Source organism: Archocentrus centrarchus, chromosome 16 (assembly GCF_007364275.1).
Source record: "Archocentrus centrarchus isolate MPI-CPG fArcCen1 chromosome 16, fArcCen1, whole genome shotgun sequence".
NCBI classification, from domain to species: Eukaryota; Metazoa; Chordata; class Actinopteri; order Cichliformes; family Cichlidae; genus Archocentrus; species Archocentrus centrarchus.
The window spans coordinates 31,494,572-31,513,471 of NC_044361.1; the positions used below are offsets into that span (position 1 = coordinate 31,494,572).

The 18,900-nt window shown below is 41.2% G+C and overlaps 1 protein-coding gene across 1 annotated transcript; it reads left to right on the plus strand.

The window, feature by feature from the left end:
• Positions 1 to 1,970: 1,970 nt before the first annotated feature.
• LOC115794216 (glutathione hydrolase 5 proenzyme-like) lies at positions 1,971 to 2,941 on the plus strand. Its single transcript, XM_030749593.1, has 4 exons — positions 1,971 to 1,992; positions 2,078 to 2,255; positions 2,343 to 2,503; positions 2,709 to 2,941. The coding sequence occupies exons 1-4, from the start codon at positions 1,971 to 1,973 to the stop codon at positions 2,939 to 2,941; spliced, it is 594 nt and encodes a 197-aa protein (XP_030605453.1).
• The last annotated feature ends 15,959 nt before the right edge of the window (positions 2,942 to 18,900 follow it).

Sequence of the window (18,900 nt, forward strand, 5' to 3'; positions counted from 1 at the left end):
TCAATTTTAGTTTTTGTTGTTTAGTTCATTTTCGTTAATGATAATAACCTTGGTAATCACCAGCGGAAAAGTGGGACTGACTACCTAGGACCCCAACAGCAGAAAGGACTCTTGCAATGGAATGAAAAGTTTGTTTATGTTAACAATTTTTATTTCAAAGCAACTTATAATAATTAAATACATTATTCCAAAAACAATGGAGGCTCTGATGTTACTCTCAACACTTAAAAATTATGCACAATGATTTAGTCCAATCTGCACTTGGACTCACCTTTACAGCACATCTAATTTATCTTATACATGTGACTGCTAATGCACACTGAGTTGTCTTTCCCCAAAGCAAAATTGGGATGTCAAAAAGAAAAGAAAGGAGAGGGAGAAAAAGCAAAGTCAGGGAAATCAGTTGTTAACAAATTTCTTTCCAAAGAAAGGTGAGCAGAGCACAAAAGGTTAAGAAGGGTTCAGCTATCACAAGTTGGTAAAGACAGTGAGTCAGTGTCAGATGTGACGCTAGCAGAATAACCTTGCACAAATTAACACCATGAAAATACATGGTCCTCAATTTCAGAAACAGCCAGAGAGAGTGAAGTAGTAACAGGTCCTTCCTCAAATGATGCACAAGATGTGACACAAAGTGAGCTCATATGGGCCGTGGCCCCATGGTGGGCCACAGTAATAACAGAAATTCAGTTTGAAATTACTCATTACTAATTTACATAAATGTATTTATTTATTTAAAAAAAGTGAATTAAAACTAGCAACAGGAGGTGGTTAGTTTGTGATTTTAATCATTACTGAGCTAAATTTACTGCTCTTATATTGAAATTTGTGTCCCAGTGGCAAGTGGGTCACTTATTGACATTAGCACTTTACATATGACTGGATAATATTCATATCCAACAGCCTGTTCTGTTTGTTTTTTATTTTCTCTTGTATGTTGAAGACAGAATTCTAGCCAGGATCATTTCACATGCTGGTGCTATGAGACAACTGGGGGAAGAGGGCCCCAAGGGATTTTCTGGCTTTTAAGTGAGCCTCAGCACTCTTGACTTTGGAAATGGCTTTTTTCTTCATTTAAACACATTAGTATTCAAAACAAATGGAAATGTGTTGTGATATGCTGCACAGTCAACTGTCCTAGCGTGTGGTGAGTTCTCTGATTGTTTTATGGGCATTTTTGATGGTTCTTCCAGAAGTGCATTTGTGAGGTCAGACACTGATGTTGGAGGAGAAAGCCTGGCTTTCAGTCTCTGCTCTAATTCATCTCAAATGTGTTCTATCGGGCTGAGGTCAGGACTCTGTGCAGGCCAGTCACGTTCTTCCAGACCAAACTCGCTCATCCATGTCTTTATGGACCTGCTTTGTGCACTGGTGCGCAGACATGTTGGAACAGGAAGGGGCCATCCCCAAACTGTTCCCACAAAGTTGGGAGCATGACATTGCCCAAAATGTCTTGGTATGCTGAAGCATTAAGAGTTCCTTTCACTGGAACTAAGGGGCCGAACCCAAGTCCTGAAAAACAACCCCACACCATAATCCTCCCTCCACTCAAATTTACACTTGGCACAATGCAGTCAGACAAGTACCGTTCTCCTGGCAACCACCAAACCCAGACTCATAGCTGCGGTGAGTGATATTGTAGCTGTGATAGAGAAAAGAAGGGGGCCCACCGAGACTGCTTCTGTATAGGCCCCAGAGTTCTTTGCTATGCCACTACATGTGCACCTGCATAAACAGAGAAGAAAGTATGTATACAGAAAACATTGTTAAACCAAGAATAGTGTAAACATATAATTATACATAAAAAATATGTAATATATAAATATAGTAAAGAGCAAAGGTGAATATACATGCAGAAAAATTATCTCTAATGTAAGTAGTTATAAATGGACACAACATTTAAAAAGTACACTTTCCCTCTGAAATGTAGTAGAGTTGAAATAAATTCAGCTCCCTTTTAATTATAAGACATGGCATCTCAGAGCATTAAAGGTCAAGCTTTTACACTATACTCAAACCATGAGTGTAATCTATGTGTTACTTTCCAGCACTGACTGTCCATTAATTATCTCACCAGACAGCAGATGGATCGGGGTTCCTGGGGAAATTCGAGGTTATGCAGAGGCACACAGGCGTTACGGGAAGTTGCCGTGGGCCACCGTCTTTGAGCCGACCATCCGACTGGCCAGAGAGGGGTTCCCTATTCCTTATGTCCAAGGTCTACAGATCCCACGCATTGCTAATACGTCACTACGGTATGAAATACACCCAAATGTGAGTTCAAAAACATGAGGAGCAAACAATGAATGTTTCAGCTTTCTCTCACTGTGTTTGTCTTTTAGGAAGTTATATTCAGATGAGAACGGGAACCTGCTTAAAATCGGTGATATTGTGAAATTTGAGAAACTGGCTGATACTTTGGAGATGATTGCAAAGCAGGGGCCAGATGTGTTTTACAACGGAAGCATAGCAGAGGATTTAATCCATGACATACAGCAAGCAGGTATCATCAGACAGGTTTCATCCTGCTCTCTTTTCTGACCATTTTCTATGTCTGCCAGACACAATGATCTAATTACAAATGAATAAATCAATTGGCTCTGCAAAGCTCTGCCATGATCTCTCACAGGATACACTGTGAGCTACTCTGATTAAAGGTCTTGATTATAAGATGCGTTAGCAGAACCATTTGTTTCAATGTGTTTCAGGAGGAACACTCACACTGCAGGACTTGGCATCATATAAAGTTACAGTGACTGATGCGTGGACTGTTCCTTTGGGAGAGTACCAGATGTACTTCCCCCCACCCCCTGCAGGAGGAGCCATCCTTAGCCTCATCCTCAACATCATGAAAGGTTCCTGTCAGACACTGACTGCAGAGCTGCTGCTCACCTACACTTTGAAATCACAAAATGAGGCTTGTTGGATCATTTTGTTTTGAACTGAGCTGTTGATCTTAATGCTTTTATTGGTTGTTGTATTTAGCACATAGTGTCTGTTTCATGAAAATGATCCTAAGCAATCATTAAAAGTGTCATACACTGAGAATGGATCTTTAAATCTAAGAAATAACAGTTGTTTTTATTTTTAGGATATAAAATGAATTCAGCACCCATTACGACTGATGAAAAGACATTATTTTATCACCATTATGTTGAAGCTTTAAAATTTGCCAATGGATTAAAGAAACATATTCAAGATCCAAAGTTCACCTCAGACGAAGTAAGTATCAGAAAATCCTCCAGAGTAAATTCATGTGTAGGTTTGCACCTGCTTTTATTAGATGCAGTATGACCATGTCATGATGTGTGACAGGAGCAGGGTGACCCCAAAAGGCAGGAATCACAGGCAGATGTAAATGAAAGGTGGTTTACTGAGAGGTGATGAATGAATAGAGCTATACAGATCTGGACAGTAGCAAGAACTTAAAAAAACAAATGAGCAAGGTGACACAGCGGAGGAAACATAGACAACACAACAAGGAACAGACACAGACTGAGCACTTAAATACACACACTAGGTAATCAGGGAACAGGCAACAGGTGAGGGGCAAAGCTTAATATAATTAACCAGACGAGACATGGGGACACAAAACTAAACACAAATCACCAGGAACACAGGACTATCAAAGTAAAACAGGAAACACACAGACACAGGACAGATGCAGGGGAGACAGGAACAAAAGGAACTAAGCCAAAATTAACAAGACAGGAAACTAAGATGAATAATCAAAACCCAAAACAAACTAGGATATAACAAACCTCAGTGAAACCAGAACTAAACACAAAAAGCTGGGGACATGGCCCAGGACATGACAGTTCATTTTTAAGTAGTTACATTTAGTTATGGCTTAAACAGGGGTGGAAGAAGTTTTATAGATGTATTTTTTTTTTTTAACCTTTATTTATACAGGTAGTCCCATTGAGACTCAGTGTCTCATTTGCAAGAGAGACCTGTTTGTATATGTGTTATATCAGTTTATCCTCATTATTAATGCTGTCATATTGAACACATTCAGTTGTACTAAATTCATATATATATATATATATATATATATATATATATATATATATATATATATATATATATATATATATATATATATATATATATATATATATATATATATATATATTTCATAGACCTGGTTGCTTGTTTCTGTTGCAAACCAATAAGTCATTTTTTGAAGGAGGACAGGCTCAAACAGACAGGAGTGGAATGGAATGTTCAGAAGTGATGTCACAATGTAACTTATAGTGCTTTCTAGAACGTGGCACATGAAAGCACTTTCTTTAGGCTGACAAGATTCATGTCACCAAGGAACCTGAGTGTGTAAACACAAACTTCTTGGAGCTGCAAACACCGACATTTTGTTAAACAAGAACAGAACCATCATTGAAAATATTTGGTGAGTACTTAATGGATAGTTTTAAGGTCATTTACGTTTGTTTTTTAACTCACAATTTGTGTTATGCCCAAATATTATCCCAAAATCTTGTGGCTGGCTGTTTGCTGTGTCCTTCAACCTGAACACAAAGTGTAGAAAGTTCAGTTTGAGTCTTTGAGATGTGTGGTAGAGCAGTGAATGAAGCCATTTGCATGATTTTAACAAATTAAAAGAAAAAAATACAAGAATTTAATTTAAAATTGAACAAAAAGGGCAGCAGTATTATCAGAAAAATATCTGTAAAGCAACAGCATATGTCACACAGTGTACATATGCAAAAGCATATGTTAATCCACTTTGGGGATGATTTAATCTCCAACAGTGCATCATATCATTAGTTTGTAACAGGAATCCATGTAAAACGTTAATCTGCAGAGTAACCTGTTGTAACAGCTGTTAAATGTACAATATTTCCCTCTGCAATATAGTTCGGTTATCAAACCATACATATACTGTATACACAACTGAAAACAAATCAATATTGTGTAATTATGTATAACTGGGTAACTGCATGTGTAACAGTGCATTATATTTGACTCTGATTGTGTTACAGAACAAAGTACAAAGTAAAAACTGTGGCTAGTTTTCAGTTAGTTTATGAATACAAGACTTTTAAAGGTATTTGACTTCTTTTTTTAAATACTTAAAGTTTTAGTTAAACACTCTAAAACTAACTGATTGTAGCAGGTAAATTACCTGCCACAATCAGTTAGTTTTAGAGTTCTCACATAATACTTGTCCTTAGTTTAGTTCTGTGTGATGTCTGTCCCATTCTAAGAGGATCAAAACATCCTATGAATGTGTGCCACAGGATCCCAAACAGGCTTTTTATTTTTCTGCACAAACCGCACAGAACCCCCACCCCACCCTGTCACGGCACACTTTGAATCAGCTCATGGCTCACAAGTCAAATGTGTTTGTTTTTAGGGCAAAAAGAACAGGAAAGTCCAAAGCACAGGTAAGAAGAGATTTCTGGAAATCACAGTGATTTTGTTTTTCATATGAAATCGGTGAAAACCAGTCAAAAACGGAATCTTACTCGATCAGAACAAAGATTGTAAATTCTGTGCATTTCAACAGATGACAAATATATTTGGGAAATATTTTTAGGCCTTACTGAGACTTGTTGAGCAGTTTGACTACTCCTAAACATTCAAATTAAAACAATAGAAACCGGCTCACTCAGACCTTCAGGTGAAGGTCAGCGTTATTACAAATGTTTAAAACACTGTAAATTTTACCACCATGACAAAACAAGTGTCCTCCAAAACAAAAGAGCTGATGTACAGAACCTCGTCATGTCCCAAAGAATCACTATGACTCTCATATCAAATGTCAGTTTATTCAAAATTTCCAGTAAATGTTGCTTACAGCAGGTTTAAGAATCAACATCTTGTCTTGGAGGTGTATTTAAGAGTCTCAGAAGACTCACTGCATTTTGTTTGTGTTGCAGCATCTACATTGAAACCTGTGCAGGAGGCTCAAGAGCCCAAGTGGGCAAGTGCCAGTGAAACATTTCACTTACCACACACAGAAAATCAGGACCTCCTGGCTTTTCAGGCTTCCTTCTTGCCACACCACCGATTTACCTGATGATGGAGGGAGACCGGTAACAAAGTCCACTGCGATGTGAGACCAGGGGCGTCGTGGAGTTGGACGTCCATACAGCAACCCAGGAGGCGGTGAACTTGAAGACTTTTTCGGGGCACAAGAAGCACAGGCTGATACATATTGTCTTATATCCTTCCGCATCATGGGCCACCAAAACACGCTGTAGAAGTGTGACTGTTCGACCAATACCAGGATAGTAAGAGAACTTGGAGGCATAGGCCCAGTGGATTAAATTGGTTTATAGAATATAGGAACAGCAACTATCAAAGGCAGAATAATCCCGGCCACAACATAAAACAATCCCCAAACCGGAAACGGAAAGCCAACAAGGGGAAAAACACAAAACAACCTCCAAACGGGAGACGTCACTTATCTTATCAGAGGAGAAAAGAAACCCTACCAAACAACCCTCCGGAGCCCCGGATCACATCTGTGGTCAGCCTACAGACAAACCACTCTCCACAGGAGTAACACTACAGTGTCTCGAGCCACCAAAACCCAGACAGCTTCCACCACCACTCTCTGCATCTCCTCCGGACCGCCTCCTATCCCGCCTCTTTATATCTTGTGGCCCTGATTAGGTGGAGACGCCCCTGCTGTACAGAGAGAGAGAGACACACACAGACAAAACGGCACGCAGCCGTAACACTACAAAGTTTCACTTATTACCAATGTTGTTGTTATGAGCTGTTCTGTAAAAGGAAAAAAATTGGTTTAATTTGGTGCACAGAATATAGGAACAGCAACTATCGAGGGCAGAATAATCCCTACGTTGCTGCGGACTGAGGGCAGAATAATCCCTACGTTGCTGCGGACTGAGGGCAGTCTACCCCGACGTCCTAGTGGTTAGGAATGCTACTTTTGTTACTGTTACTCCAAAGTTTCACTGTTTACCAATGTTGTTGTTATGAGCTGTTTGGTAAAAGGAAAAAATTGGTTTAATTTGGTGCACAGAATATAGAGACAGCAACTATCGAGGGCAGAATAATCCCTACGTTGCTGCGGACTGAGGGCAGTCTACCCCGACGTCCTAGTGTTCAGGAATGCTAATTCTATTATTGTTACTCCAAAGTTTCACTTATTACCAATGTTGTCATTGTGAGCTGTTTTGTAAAAGGAAAAAAAATATTTTAATTTGGTGCACAGAATATAGGAACAGCAACTATCGAGGGCAGAATAATCCCTACGTTGCTGCGGACTGAGGGCAGTCTACCCCGACGTCCTAGTGTTCAGGAATGCTACTTCTGTTACTGTTACTTCTGTTACTGTTACTCCTGTTATGTCCCGCGGGCCTAGGGGACAAGGGAGCAACATACAATCAAGAAAGAACCAAATGAAACCAGATTCGTTCATAAAACAAATAAGGTTTATTTAAGAAAAAAAACAAAAACGGCCACAACATAAAACAATCCCCAAACCGGAGACGGAAAGCCTATAAGGGGAAAAACTCAAAACAATCTCCCAACGGGAGATGAGAAGCCAACAAGGGGAAAAACACAAAACAACCTCCAAACTGGAGACGTCACTTATCTTATCAGAGGAGAAAAGAAAACCTACCAAACAACCCTCCGGAGCCCCGGATCACATCTGTGGTCAGCCTACAGACAAACCACTCTCCACAGGAGTAACACTACAGTGTCTCGAGCCACCAAAACCCAGACAGCTTCCACCACCACTCTCTGCATCTCCTCCGGACCGCCTCCTATCCCGCCTCTTTATATCTTGCGGCCCTGATTTGGTGGAGACGCCCCTGCTGTAGAGAGAGAGAGAGAGAGAGAGAGAGACACACACAGACAAAACGGCACGCAGCCGTAACACTACAAAGTTTCACTTATTACCAATGTTGTTGTTATGAGCTGTTTTGTAAAAGGAAAAAAATTGGTTTAATTTGGTGCACAGAATATAGGGACAGCAACTATCGAGGGCAGAATAATCCCTACGTTGCTGTGGACTGAGGGCAGTCTACCCCGACGTCCTAGTGTTCAGGAATGCTACTTCTGTTACTGTTACTCCAAAGTTTCAATTATTGTCAATGTTGTTGTTATCAGCTGTTTTGTAAAAGGAAAAAAATTGGTTTAATTTGGTGCACAGAATATAGGAACAGCAACTATCGAGGGCAGAATAATCCCTACGTTGCTGTGGACTGAGGGCAGTCTACCCTGACGTCCTAGTGTTCAGGAATGCTACTTCTGTTACTGTTACTCCAAAGTTTCACTTATTACCAATGTTGTTATGAGCTGTTCGGTAAAAGGAAAAAATTGGTTTAATTTGGTGCACAGAATATAGGAACAGCAACTATCGAGGGCAGAATAATCCCTACGTTGCTGCGGGCTGAGGGCAGTCTACCCCGACGTCCTAGTGGTTAGGAATGCTACTTCTGTTACTTTTACTCTAAAATTTCAGTTATTACCAATGTTGTTGTTATGTGCTGTTCTGTAAAAGGAAAAAAATTGGTTTAATTTGGTGCACAGAATATAGGGACAGCAACTATCGAGGGCAGAATAATCCCTACGTTGCTGCGGACTGAGGGCAGTCTACCCCGACGTCCTAGTGTTCAGGAATGCTACTTCTGTTACTGTTACTTCTGTTACTGTTACTCCTGTTATGTCCCGCGGGCCTAGGGGACAAGGGAGCAACATACAGTCAAGAAAGAACCAAATGAAACCAGATTCGTTCATAAAACAAATAAGGTTTATTTAAGAAAAAAAAAACAAAAACGGCCACAACATAAAACAATCCCCAAACCGGAGACGGAAAGCCTATAAGGGGAAAAACACAAAACAATCTCCCAACGGGAGATGAGAAGCCAACAAGGGGAAAAACACAAAACAACCTCCAAAAGGGAGACGTCACTTATCTTATCAGAGGAGAAAAGAAACCCTACCAAACAACCCTACGGAGCCCCGGATCACATCTGTGGTCAGCCTACAGACAAACCACTCTCCACAGGAGTAACACTACAGTGTCTCGAGCCACCAAAACCCAGACAGCTTCCACCACCACTCTCTGCATCTCCTCCGGACCGCCTCCTATCCCGCCTCTTTATATCTTGCGGCCCTGATTTGGTGGAGACGCCCCTGCTGTAGAGCGAGAGAGAGCGAGAGAGACACACACAGACAAAACGGCACGCAGCCGTAACACTACAAAGTTTCACTTATTACCAATGTTGTTATGAGCTGTTCTGTAAAAGGAATAAAAATGGTTTAATTTGGTGCACAGAATATAGGAACAGCAACTATCGAGGGCAGAATAATCCCTACGTTGCTGCGGACTGAGGGCAGTCTACCCCGACGTCCTAGTGTTCAGGAATGCTAATTCTATTATTGTTACTCCAATGTTTCACTTATTACCAATGTTTTGTTATGAGCTGTTCGGTAAAAAGAAAAAAATTCGTTTAATTTGGTGCACAACATATAGGAACAGCAACTATCGAGGGCAGAATAATCCCTACGTTGCTGTGGACTGAGGGCAGTCTTCCCCGACGTCCTAGTGTTCAGGAATGCTACTTCTGTTACTGTTACTCCAAAGTTTCAATTATTGTCAATGTTGTTGTTTTGAGCTGTTTTGTAAAAGGAAAAAAATTGGTTTAATTTGGTGCACAGAATATAGGAACAGCAACTATCGAGGGCAGAATAATCCCTACGTTGCTGTGGACTGAGGGCAGTCTACCCCGACGTCCTAGTGGTTAGGAATGCTACTTCTGTTATTGTTACTCCAAAGTTTCACTTATTACCAATGTTGTCATTATGAGCTGTTTTGTAAAAGAAAAAAAATTGGTTTAATTTGGTGCACAAAATATAGGGACAGCAACTATCGAGGGCAGAATAATCCCTACGTTGCTGCGGACTGAGGGCAGTCTACCCCGACATCCTAGTGTTCAGGAATGCTACTTCTGTTACTGTTACTTCTGTTATGTCCCACGGGCCTAGGGGACAAGGGAGCAACATACAATCAAGAAAGAACCAAATGAAACCAGATTCGTTCATAAAACAAATAAGGTTTATTTAAGAAAAAAAACCAAAAACGGCCACAACATAAAACAATCCCCAAACCGGAGACGGAAAGCCTATAAGGGGAAAAACTCAAAACAATCTCCCAACGGGAGATGAGAAGCCAACAAGGGGAAAAACACAAAACAACCTCCAAACTGGAGACGTCACTTATCTTATCAGAGGAGAAAAGAAAACCTACCAAACAACCCTCCGGAGCCCCGGATCACATCTGTGGTCAGCCTACAGACAAACCACTCTCCACAGGAGTAACACTACAGTGTCTCGAGCCACCAAAACCCAGACAGCTTCCACCACCACTCTCTGCATCTCCTCCGGACCGCCTCCTATCCCGCCTCTTTATATCTTGCGGCCCTGATTTGGTGGAGACGCCCCTGCTGTAGAGAGAGAGAGAGAAAGAGAGACACACACAGACAAAACGGCACGCAGCCGTAACACTACAAAGTTTCACTTATTACCAATGTTGTTGTTATGAGCTGTTCTGTAAAAGGAAAAAAATTGGTTTAATTTGGTGCACAGAATATAGGAACAGCAACTATCGAGGGCAGAATAATCCCTACGTTGCTGTGGACTGAGGGCAGTCTACCCCGACGTCCTAGTGTTCAGGAATGCTACTTCTGTTACTGTTACTCCAAAGTTTCAATTATTGTCAATGTTGTTGTTATCAGCTGTTTTGTAAAAGGAAAAAAATTGGTTTAATTTGGTGCACAGAATATAGGAACAGCAACTATCGAGGGCAGAATAATCCCTACGTTGCTGCGGACTGAGGGCAGTCTACCCCGACGTCCTAGTGGTTAGGAATGCTACTTTTGTTACTGTTACTCCAAAGTTTCACTGTTTACCAATGTTGTTGTTATGAGCTGTTTGGTAAAAGGAAAAAATTGGTTTAATTTGGTGCACAGAATATAGGAACAGGAACTATGGAGGGCAGAATAATCCCTACGTTGCTGTGGACTGAGGGCAGTCTACCCCGACGTCCTAGTGGTTAGGAATGCTACTTCTGTTACTTTTACTCCAAAATTTCAGTTATTACCAATGTTGTTGTTATGTGCTGTTCTGTAAAAGGAAAAAAATTGGTTTAATTTGGTGCACAGAATATAGGAACAGCAACTATCGAGGGCAGAATAATCCCTACGTTGCTGCGGACTGAGGGCAGTCTACCCCGACGTCCTAGTGTTCAGGAATGCTACTTCTGTTACTGTTACTCCAAAGTTTCAATTATTGTCAATGTTGTTGTTATCAGCTGTTTTGTAAAAGGAAAAAAATTGGTTTAATTTGGTGCACAGAATATAGGAACAGCAACTATCGAGGGCAGAATAATCCCTACGTTGCTGCGGACTGAGGGCAGTCTACCCCGACGTCCTAGTGGTTAGGAATGCTACTTTTGTTACTGTTACTCCAAAGTTTCACTTATTACCAATGTTGTTGTTATGAGCTGTTCGGTAAAAGGAAAAAATTGGTTTAATTTGGTGCACAGAATATAGGGACAGCAACTATCGAGGGCAGAATAATCCCTACGTTGCTGCGGACTGAGGGCAGTCTACCCCGACGTCCTAGTGTTCAGGAATGCTACTTCTGTAACTTTGACTCCAAAGTTTCACTTATTACCAATGTTGTCATTATGAGCTGTTTTGTAAAAGGAAAAAAATTGGTTTAATTTGGTGCACAAAATATAGGGACAGCAACTATCGAGGGCAGAATAATCCCTACGTTGCTGCGGACTGAGGGCAGTCTACCCCGACGTCCTAGTGTTCAGGAATGCTAATTCTATTATTGTTACTCCAAAGTTTCAATTATTGTCAATGTTGTCATTGTGAGCTGTTTTGTAAAAGGAAAAAAATATTTTAATTTGGTGCACAGAATATAGGAACAGCAACTATCGAGGGCAGAATAATCCCTACGTTGCTGCGGACTGAGGGCAGTCTACCCCGACGTCCTAGTGTTCAGGAATGCTACTTCTGTTACTGTTACTTCTGTTACTGTTACTCCTGTTATGTCCCGCGGGCCTAGGGGACAAGGGAGCAACATACAATCAAGAAAGAACCAAATGAAACCAGATTCGTTCATAAAACAAATAAGGTTTATTTAAGAAAAAAAACAAAATCGGCCACAACATAAAACAATCCCCAAACCGGAGACGGAAAGCCTATAAGGGGAAAAACTCAAAACAATCTCCAAACTGGAGACGTCACTTATCTTATCAGAGGAGAAAAGAAACCCTACCAAACAACCCTCCGGAGCCCCGGATCACATCTGTGGTCAGCCTACAGACAAACCACTCTCCACAGGAGTAACACTACAGTGTCTCGAGCCACCAAAACCCAGACAGCTTCCACCACCACTCTCTGCATCTCCTCCGGACCGCCTCCTATCCCGCCTCTTTATATCTTGCGGCCCTGATTTGGTGGAGACGCCCCTGCTGTACAGAGAGAGAGAGAGACACACACAGACAAAACGGCACGCAGCCGTAACACTACAAAGTTTCACTTATTACCAATGTTGTTGTTATGAGCTGTTTTGTAAAAGGAAAAAAATTGGTTTAATTTGGTGCACAGAATATAGGAACAGCAACTATCGAGGGCAGAATAATCCCGACGTTGCTGCGGACTGAGGGTAGTCTACCCCGACGTCCTAGTGTTCAGGAATGTTATTTCTATTATTGTTACACCAAAGTTTCACTTATCACCAATGTTTTTGTTATGCGCTGTCTGTAAAAGGAAAAAAATTAGTTTAATTTGGTGCACAGAATATAGGGACAGCAACTATCGAGGGCAGAATAATCCCTACGTTGCTGTGGACTGAGGGCAGTCTACCCCGACGTCCTAGTGTTCAGGAATGCTACTTCTGTTACTGTTACTCCAAAGTTTCAATTATTGTCAATGTTGTTGTTATCAGCTGTTTTGTAAAAGGAAAAAAATTGGTTTAATTTGGTGCACAGAATATAGGAACAGCAACTATCGAGGGCAGAATAATCCCTACGTTGCTGCGGACTGAGGGCAGTCTACCCCGACGTCCTAGTGGTTAGGAATGCTACTTTTGTTACTGTTACTCCAAAGTTTCACTTATTACCAATGTTGTTGTTATGAGCTGTTCGGTAAAAGGAAAAAATTGGTTTAATTTGGTGCACAGAATATAGGGACAGCAACTATCGAGGGCAGAATAATCCCTACGTTGCTGCAGACTGAGGGCAGTCTACCCCGACATCCTAGTGTTCAGGAATGCTACTTCTATTACTGTTACTCCAAAGTTTCACTTATTACCAATGTTGTTGTTATGAGCTGTTCTGTAAAAGGAAAAAAATATTTTAATTTGGTGCACAGAATATAGGAACAGCAACTATCGAGGGCAGAATAATCCCTACGTTGCTGCGGACTGAGGGCAGTCTACCCCGACGTCCTAGTGTTCAGGAATGCTACTTCTGTTACTGTTACTTCTGTTACTGTTACTCCTGTTATGTCCCGCGGGCCTAGGGGACAAGGGAGCAACATACAATCAAGAAAGAACCAAATGAAACCAGATTCGTTCATAAAACAAATAAGGTTTATTTAAGAAAAAAAACCAAAAACGGCCACAACATAAAACAATCCCCAAACTGGAGACGGAAAGCCTATAAGGGGAAAAACACAAAACAATCTCCCAACGGGAGATGAGAAGCCAACAAGGGGAAAAACACAAAACAATCTCCAAACGGGAGACGTCACTTATCTTATCAGAGGAGAAAAGAAACCCTACCAAAAAACCCTCCGGAGCCCCGGATCACATCTGTGGTCAGCCTACAGACAAACCACTCTCCACAGGAGTAACACTACAGTGTCTCGAGCCACCAAAACCCAGACAGCTTCCACCACCACTCTCTGCATCTCCTCCGGACCGCCTCCTATCCCGCCTCTTTATATCTTGTGGCCCTGATTAGGTGGAGACGCCCCTGCTGTAGAGAGAGAGAGAGAGAGAGAGACACACACAGACAAAACGGCACGCAGCCGTAACACTACAAAGTTTCACTTATTACCAATGTTGTTGTTATGAGCTGTTCTGTAAAAGGAAAAAAATTGGTTTAATTTGGTGCACAGAATATAGGAACAGCAACTATCGAGGGCAGAATAATCCCTACGTTGCTGCGGACTGAGGGCAGAATAATCCCTACGTTGCTGCGGACTGAGGGCAGTCTACCCCGACGTCCTAGTTTTCAGGAATGCTACTTCAATTACTGCAAAGCAAGTAGTTTATCAAGATAGCTTGGATACGTTACACCATATGATATTGCAGTAATTCAAATGTGGTTCTAAAAAAGGTATGATACAACCTTATGAGAGCTTCAAGAGGGAGATAATGTCGGAGTCTATAAAACAAGCCAACCTGTTTAGATAATTTAGTTGTCAATTCATCAATATGCTTTTTGAAATTTAAGAATTCATCAATATATATTCCTAGAAATTTTGTGTGTTGAACTCTTTCAATGATCCATCTGTTAATCTTGATATGTACATTTTCAATATTTTTACGGCTATGTGCTGGACTGTCTCAGGAGCATCTCTGCACAGCCTGCACCTGGGGTCCTGCCTGGTGTGGTACAAACCCAGCCTCTACTGATCTTGTGCTTAGAGCTTACTCTTGTGCTGCCATGATTAGTGCCTCTGTGCTGTCTGTCAGTCCAGCCTTGTCCAGCCATTGGTAGGATTTCTCTATGTCAGCCACTTCTTCTATCTGCCGGTGGTACATGCTTCACATAGATATTGTGAAGGCCTTTTCCTCCATAAAGATAAACAAGAGTCAGGGACCAGGTAACATCTGTGGTTGTCTGCTCAAATCATGTGCCAAACAACTATTTTTAATAAGTCTTTACAGACTCAGCATGTCCCCAAATGTTGGAAGGACGCTGTAGTCGTCCCTGTTCCAAAGAGCAATTGTCCAAAAACTTTGAATGATTTTAGAAACATTGCTCTTACATCCATTGTGATGAAATCATTTGAAAAATTGGTGAGGTCTGAAATTTTAAAGAAGACAGTGTGTGACGTGGATCCTCTGCAGTTTGCCTACAGACCACACCGAGGAGTAGAGGATGCCACAGTCACCTTAATGAATCTGCTTCTTAAACATCTTGAGGGAAAGGGAACACATGCAAGGCTTTTATTCATTGATTTCTCATCTGCTTTTAATACCATTCAACCCCACATTGTCACACAGAAGCTTTTAGAACATTTTACTTTAAGTTTTATTCTTGTGGGTTGGATTTTAGATTTCTTAACAAACAGAACACTGAGAGTGAGAGTGAATGGCTCTCTGTCTGATCAGGTCTGTTCCTCCACTGGCTCCCCACAAAGATGTGTTCTGTCACCTCTTCTGTTCATTCTTTATACAAACATGTGTCGTAGCAGCAGGGAGGACAGATTCATTTTAAAGTATGCAGATGATTCAGTTATTGTTAGTCTGCTGACAGGCAGTGAAACTCACCATGGTCCAGTCATTCAGGACTTTGTTCAGTGGTGTGATGAATCTTTTCTGCAGATGAATATCCAAAAAACTAAAGATATGCTCATTGATTTTAGGAAACTCACTCAGGCACAGGAACTCACTCTTATAAAGGGTCAGGCAGTAGAATGTAACATATAAATAACATATAAATATCTTGGCACAATTATTGACAGTAAACTGACTTTTGAGGCAAACTGTGAAGCTGTATAAAAAAAGGGAATCAGCATCTTCATTGCCTCAGGAAACTGTCATCTGTCACCTGTTATTGGTGACAGCAGTGTTACTGACAAAACACTGCTGACCCTGTTTTATCATGCTTTTATTGAATCAGTTTTATCCTTTTGCTTAGTGGCATAGTTCGGTAATCTGCCTCTTAAAAATAAGAATTACCTGAACCAAATAGTACAGCGGTGCCGTGAGCTGACGGGAGAGCTGAAGTTAAATCTAGAATCTCTGTACTCTGGGCAGGTACAGAGGATCTCAGAATCAGAATCAGAATCAGAATCAGAAGGTTTTTATTGCCATATGGGTGAACAGGTTCACAGCATTAGGAAATTGCTGCGGTACTTCGTGCTTACAGAAAAAAAAAACAAATAAGTATAAAAACTATAAGACAATATACAAGTATACAAATTGCAAATATACAGAGATATTAGAGCTATAACTATAGCACAATATTACAAAATTACAAAATATACAGTGCAGAGACTAATTAAAAGATAGAAGAATGTAGACTATATTCCACTAATATGTACATCAGTGCAGTCAGACAGGTGCATAAACATAGGGTCATCAGCGTTTGTGGAGGGTGGTGGTAACAGTCTTAGGGTTATTGTTCATGAGTCCAACAGCAGAGGGGAAGAAACTGTTCTTATGGCGGGAGGTTCTGGTCCGTATGGACCGTAGCCTCCTGCCTGAGGGGAGAGGGTCAAAAAGTCTGTGCCCAGGGTGAGAGTGGTCGGCTGTGATCCGACCTGCACGCCCCAGTGTCCTGGAGGTGTACAGGTCCTGGAGAGATGGGAGGTTACAGCCAATCACCTTCTCAGCAGAGTGCACAACGCGCTGTAGTCTCTGTTTGTCCCTAGTGGTGGCTCCAGCGTACCACACAGTGATGGAGGAGGTGAGGATGGACTCAATGATGGCAGTATAGAACTGCACCATGGTCCTTGCTGGCAAGTTGAATTTCTTCAACTGCCGCAGGAAGTACATCCTCTGCTGGGCCTTTTTGATGACAGAGGTGATGGTGGGCTCCCACTTGAGGTCCTGGGTGATGGTAGTTCCCAGGAAGCGAAAAGAGTCCACTGTGGTGATGGGGGTGTCAGTCAGGATGATGGAGGGTAGAGGGGCTGTGTGCTTCCTAAAGTCCACTATAATCTCCACTGTCTTCTGGGCGTTCAGTACCAGGTTATTGTGGTTGCACCAGGACACCAGACGTTTGATCTCCATCCTGTAGGCCGACTCGTCCCCGTCTGAGATGAGTCCGATGAGAGTCATGTCGTCTGCAAACTTAATAAGCTTGACAGACTGGTGGTCAGAGGTGCAGCAGTTGGTATACAGGGAGAAGAGCAGAGGAGAGAGGACACAGCCCTGAGGAGTGCCAGTGCTGATGGTCCGGGAGTCCGAGACATTCTTCCCCAGCCTCACGTGCTGCTTCCTGTTCATCAGGAAGTCAATGATCCACCTGCAGATGGGATCTGGTCAATCCAGATCTGGTCAATCCAGATCAATCTTAAAGGACACTTCTCACCCTTTGCACTGTGAGTTCCAGCTTCTCCTGTCAGGACGCAAATATAAAATGCCCAAATGTAAAACCACGCGTTTTAAAAGTTTTGTTCCTACAGCCATAGGTTTTAACAAATTTTAACCCCATGCTGTGTTTTTTACTAATTTTTTTAAATGTCTCGTCATGTTTTGTTTTTTATTACATTTGTTCATATTTGTTCTTATATGGGGTATTTGTTTTTAACATGTTTTGTCTTAGTTTTTTTTTCATGTCTGTATTGTTATTAACCGACTCACTATACTGCACAACAAATGCACAACACACACACAGTGAGGTGCCGCTAAAACTGCTAGAGTGGAAAAAATTATTTCATATTAACTCGTTAACTGGCCGCACCAAAATCACCTGAAAAAGCTACGTGATGGCCTCTGGTTACTATTGGCTCTAGAAAACCCATTTCGTAGCCTGTTAACTGGCCACATCCCGTCCGCCAGACGTACGTAATGCATAAAGCAGGCTAGACCCTCCCATTTTGATTGACACCTCATTCGGCCAATCATGTTAAGAAATGGTTTTTCCAGAGCCAATAAAGTCATGTAGCTTTTTCAGGTGATTTTGGTGCGTCCAGTTACATGATTGACCGAATGAAGTGTCAATCAAAATGGGAGGGTCTAGTCTGCCATATAAAACGCACTACATACGTCCGGACGTGGCCAGTTAACAGGCTGCATAAGCTGATAAACAGGAAATCAAAGGACATTTGATCTGTAACTTCATTACGTTTTAGTTAGTTTTGTAAACACACAATGCCGTTCCAGTTAGTTATCCTTTTATCTTTTAATTACTGTTCTTTATTTTGTTTAACAAAAAAATCTTTTTCAATTTTAGTTTTTGTTGTTTAGTTCATTTTCGTTAATGATAATAACCTTGGTAATCACCAGCGGAAAAGTGGGACTGACTACCTAGGACCCCAACAGCAGAAAGGACTCTTGCAATGGAATGAAAAGTTTGTTTATGTTAACAATTTTTATTTCAAAGCAACTTATAATAATTAAATACATTATTCCAAAAACAATGGAGGCTCTGATGTTACTCTCAACACTTAAAAATTATGCGCAATGATTTAGTCCAATCTGCACTTGGACTCACCTTTACAGCACATCTAATTTATCTTATACATGTGACTGCTAATGCACACTGAGTTGTCTTTCCCCAAAGCAAAATTGGGATGTCAAAAAGAAAAGAAAGGAGAGGGAGAAAAAGCAAAGTCAGGGAAATCAGTTGTTAACAAATTTCTTTCCAAAGAAAGGTGAGCAGAGCACAAAAGGTTAAGAAGGGTTCAGCTATCACAAGTTGGTAAAGACAGTGAGTCAGTGTCAGATGTGACGCTAGCAGAATAACCTTGCACAAATTAACACCATGAAATACATGGTCCTCAATTTCAGAAACAGCCAGAGAGAGTGAAGTAGTAACAGGTCCTTCCTCAAATGATGCACAAGATGTGACACAAAGTGAGCTCATATGGGCCGTGGCCCCATGGTGGGCCACAGTAATAACAGAAATTCAGTTTGAAATTACTCATTACTAATTTACATAAATGTATTTATTTATTTAAAAAAAGTGAATTAAAACTAGCA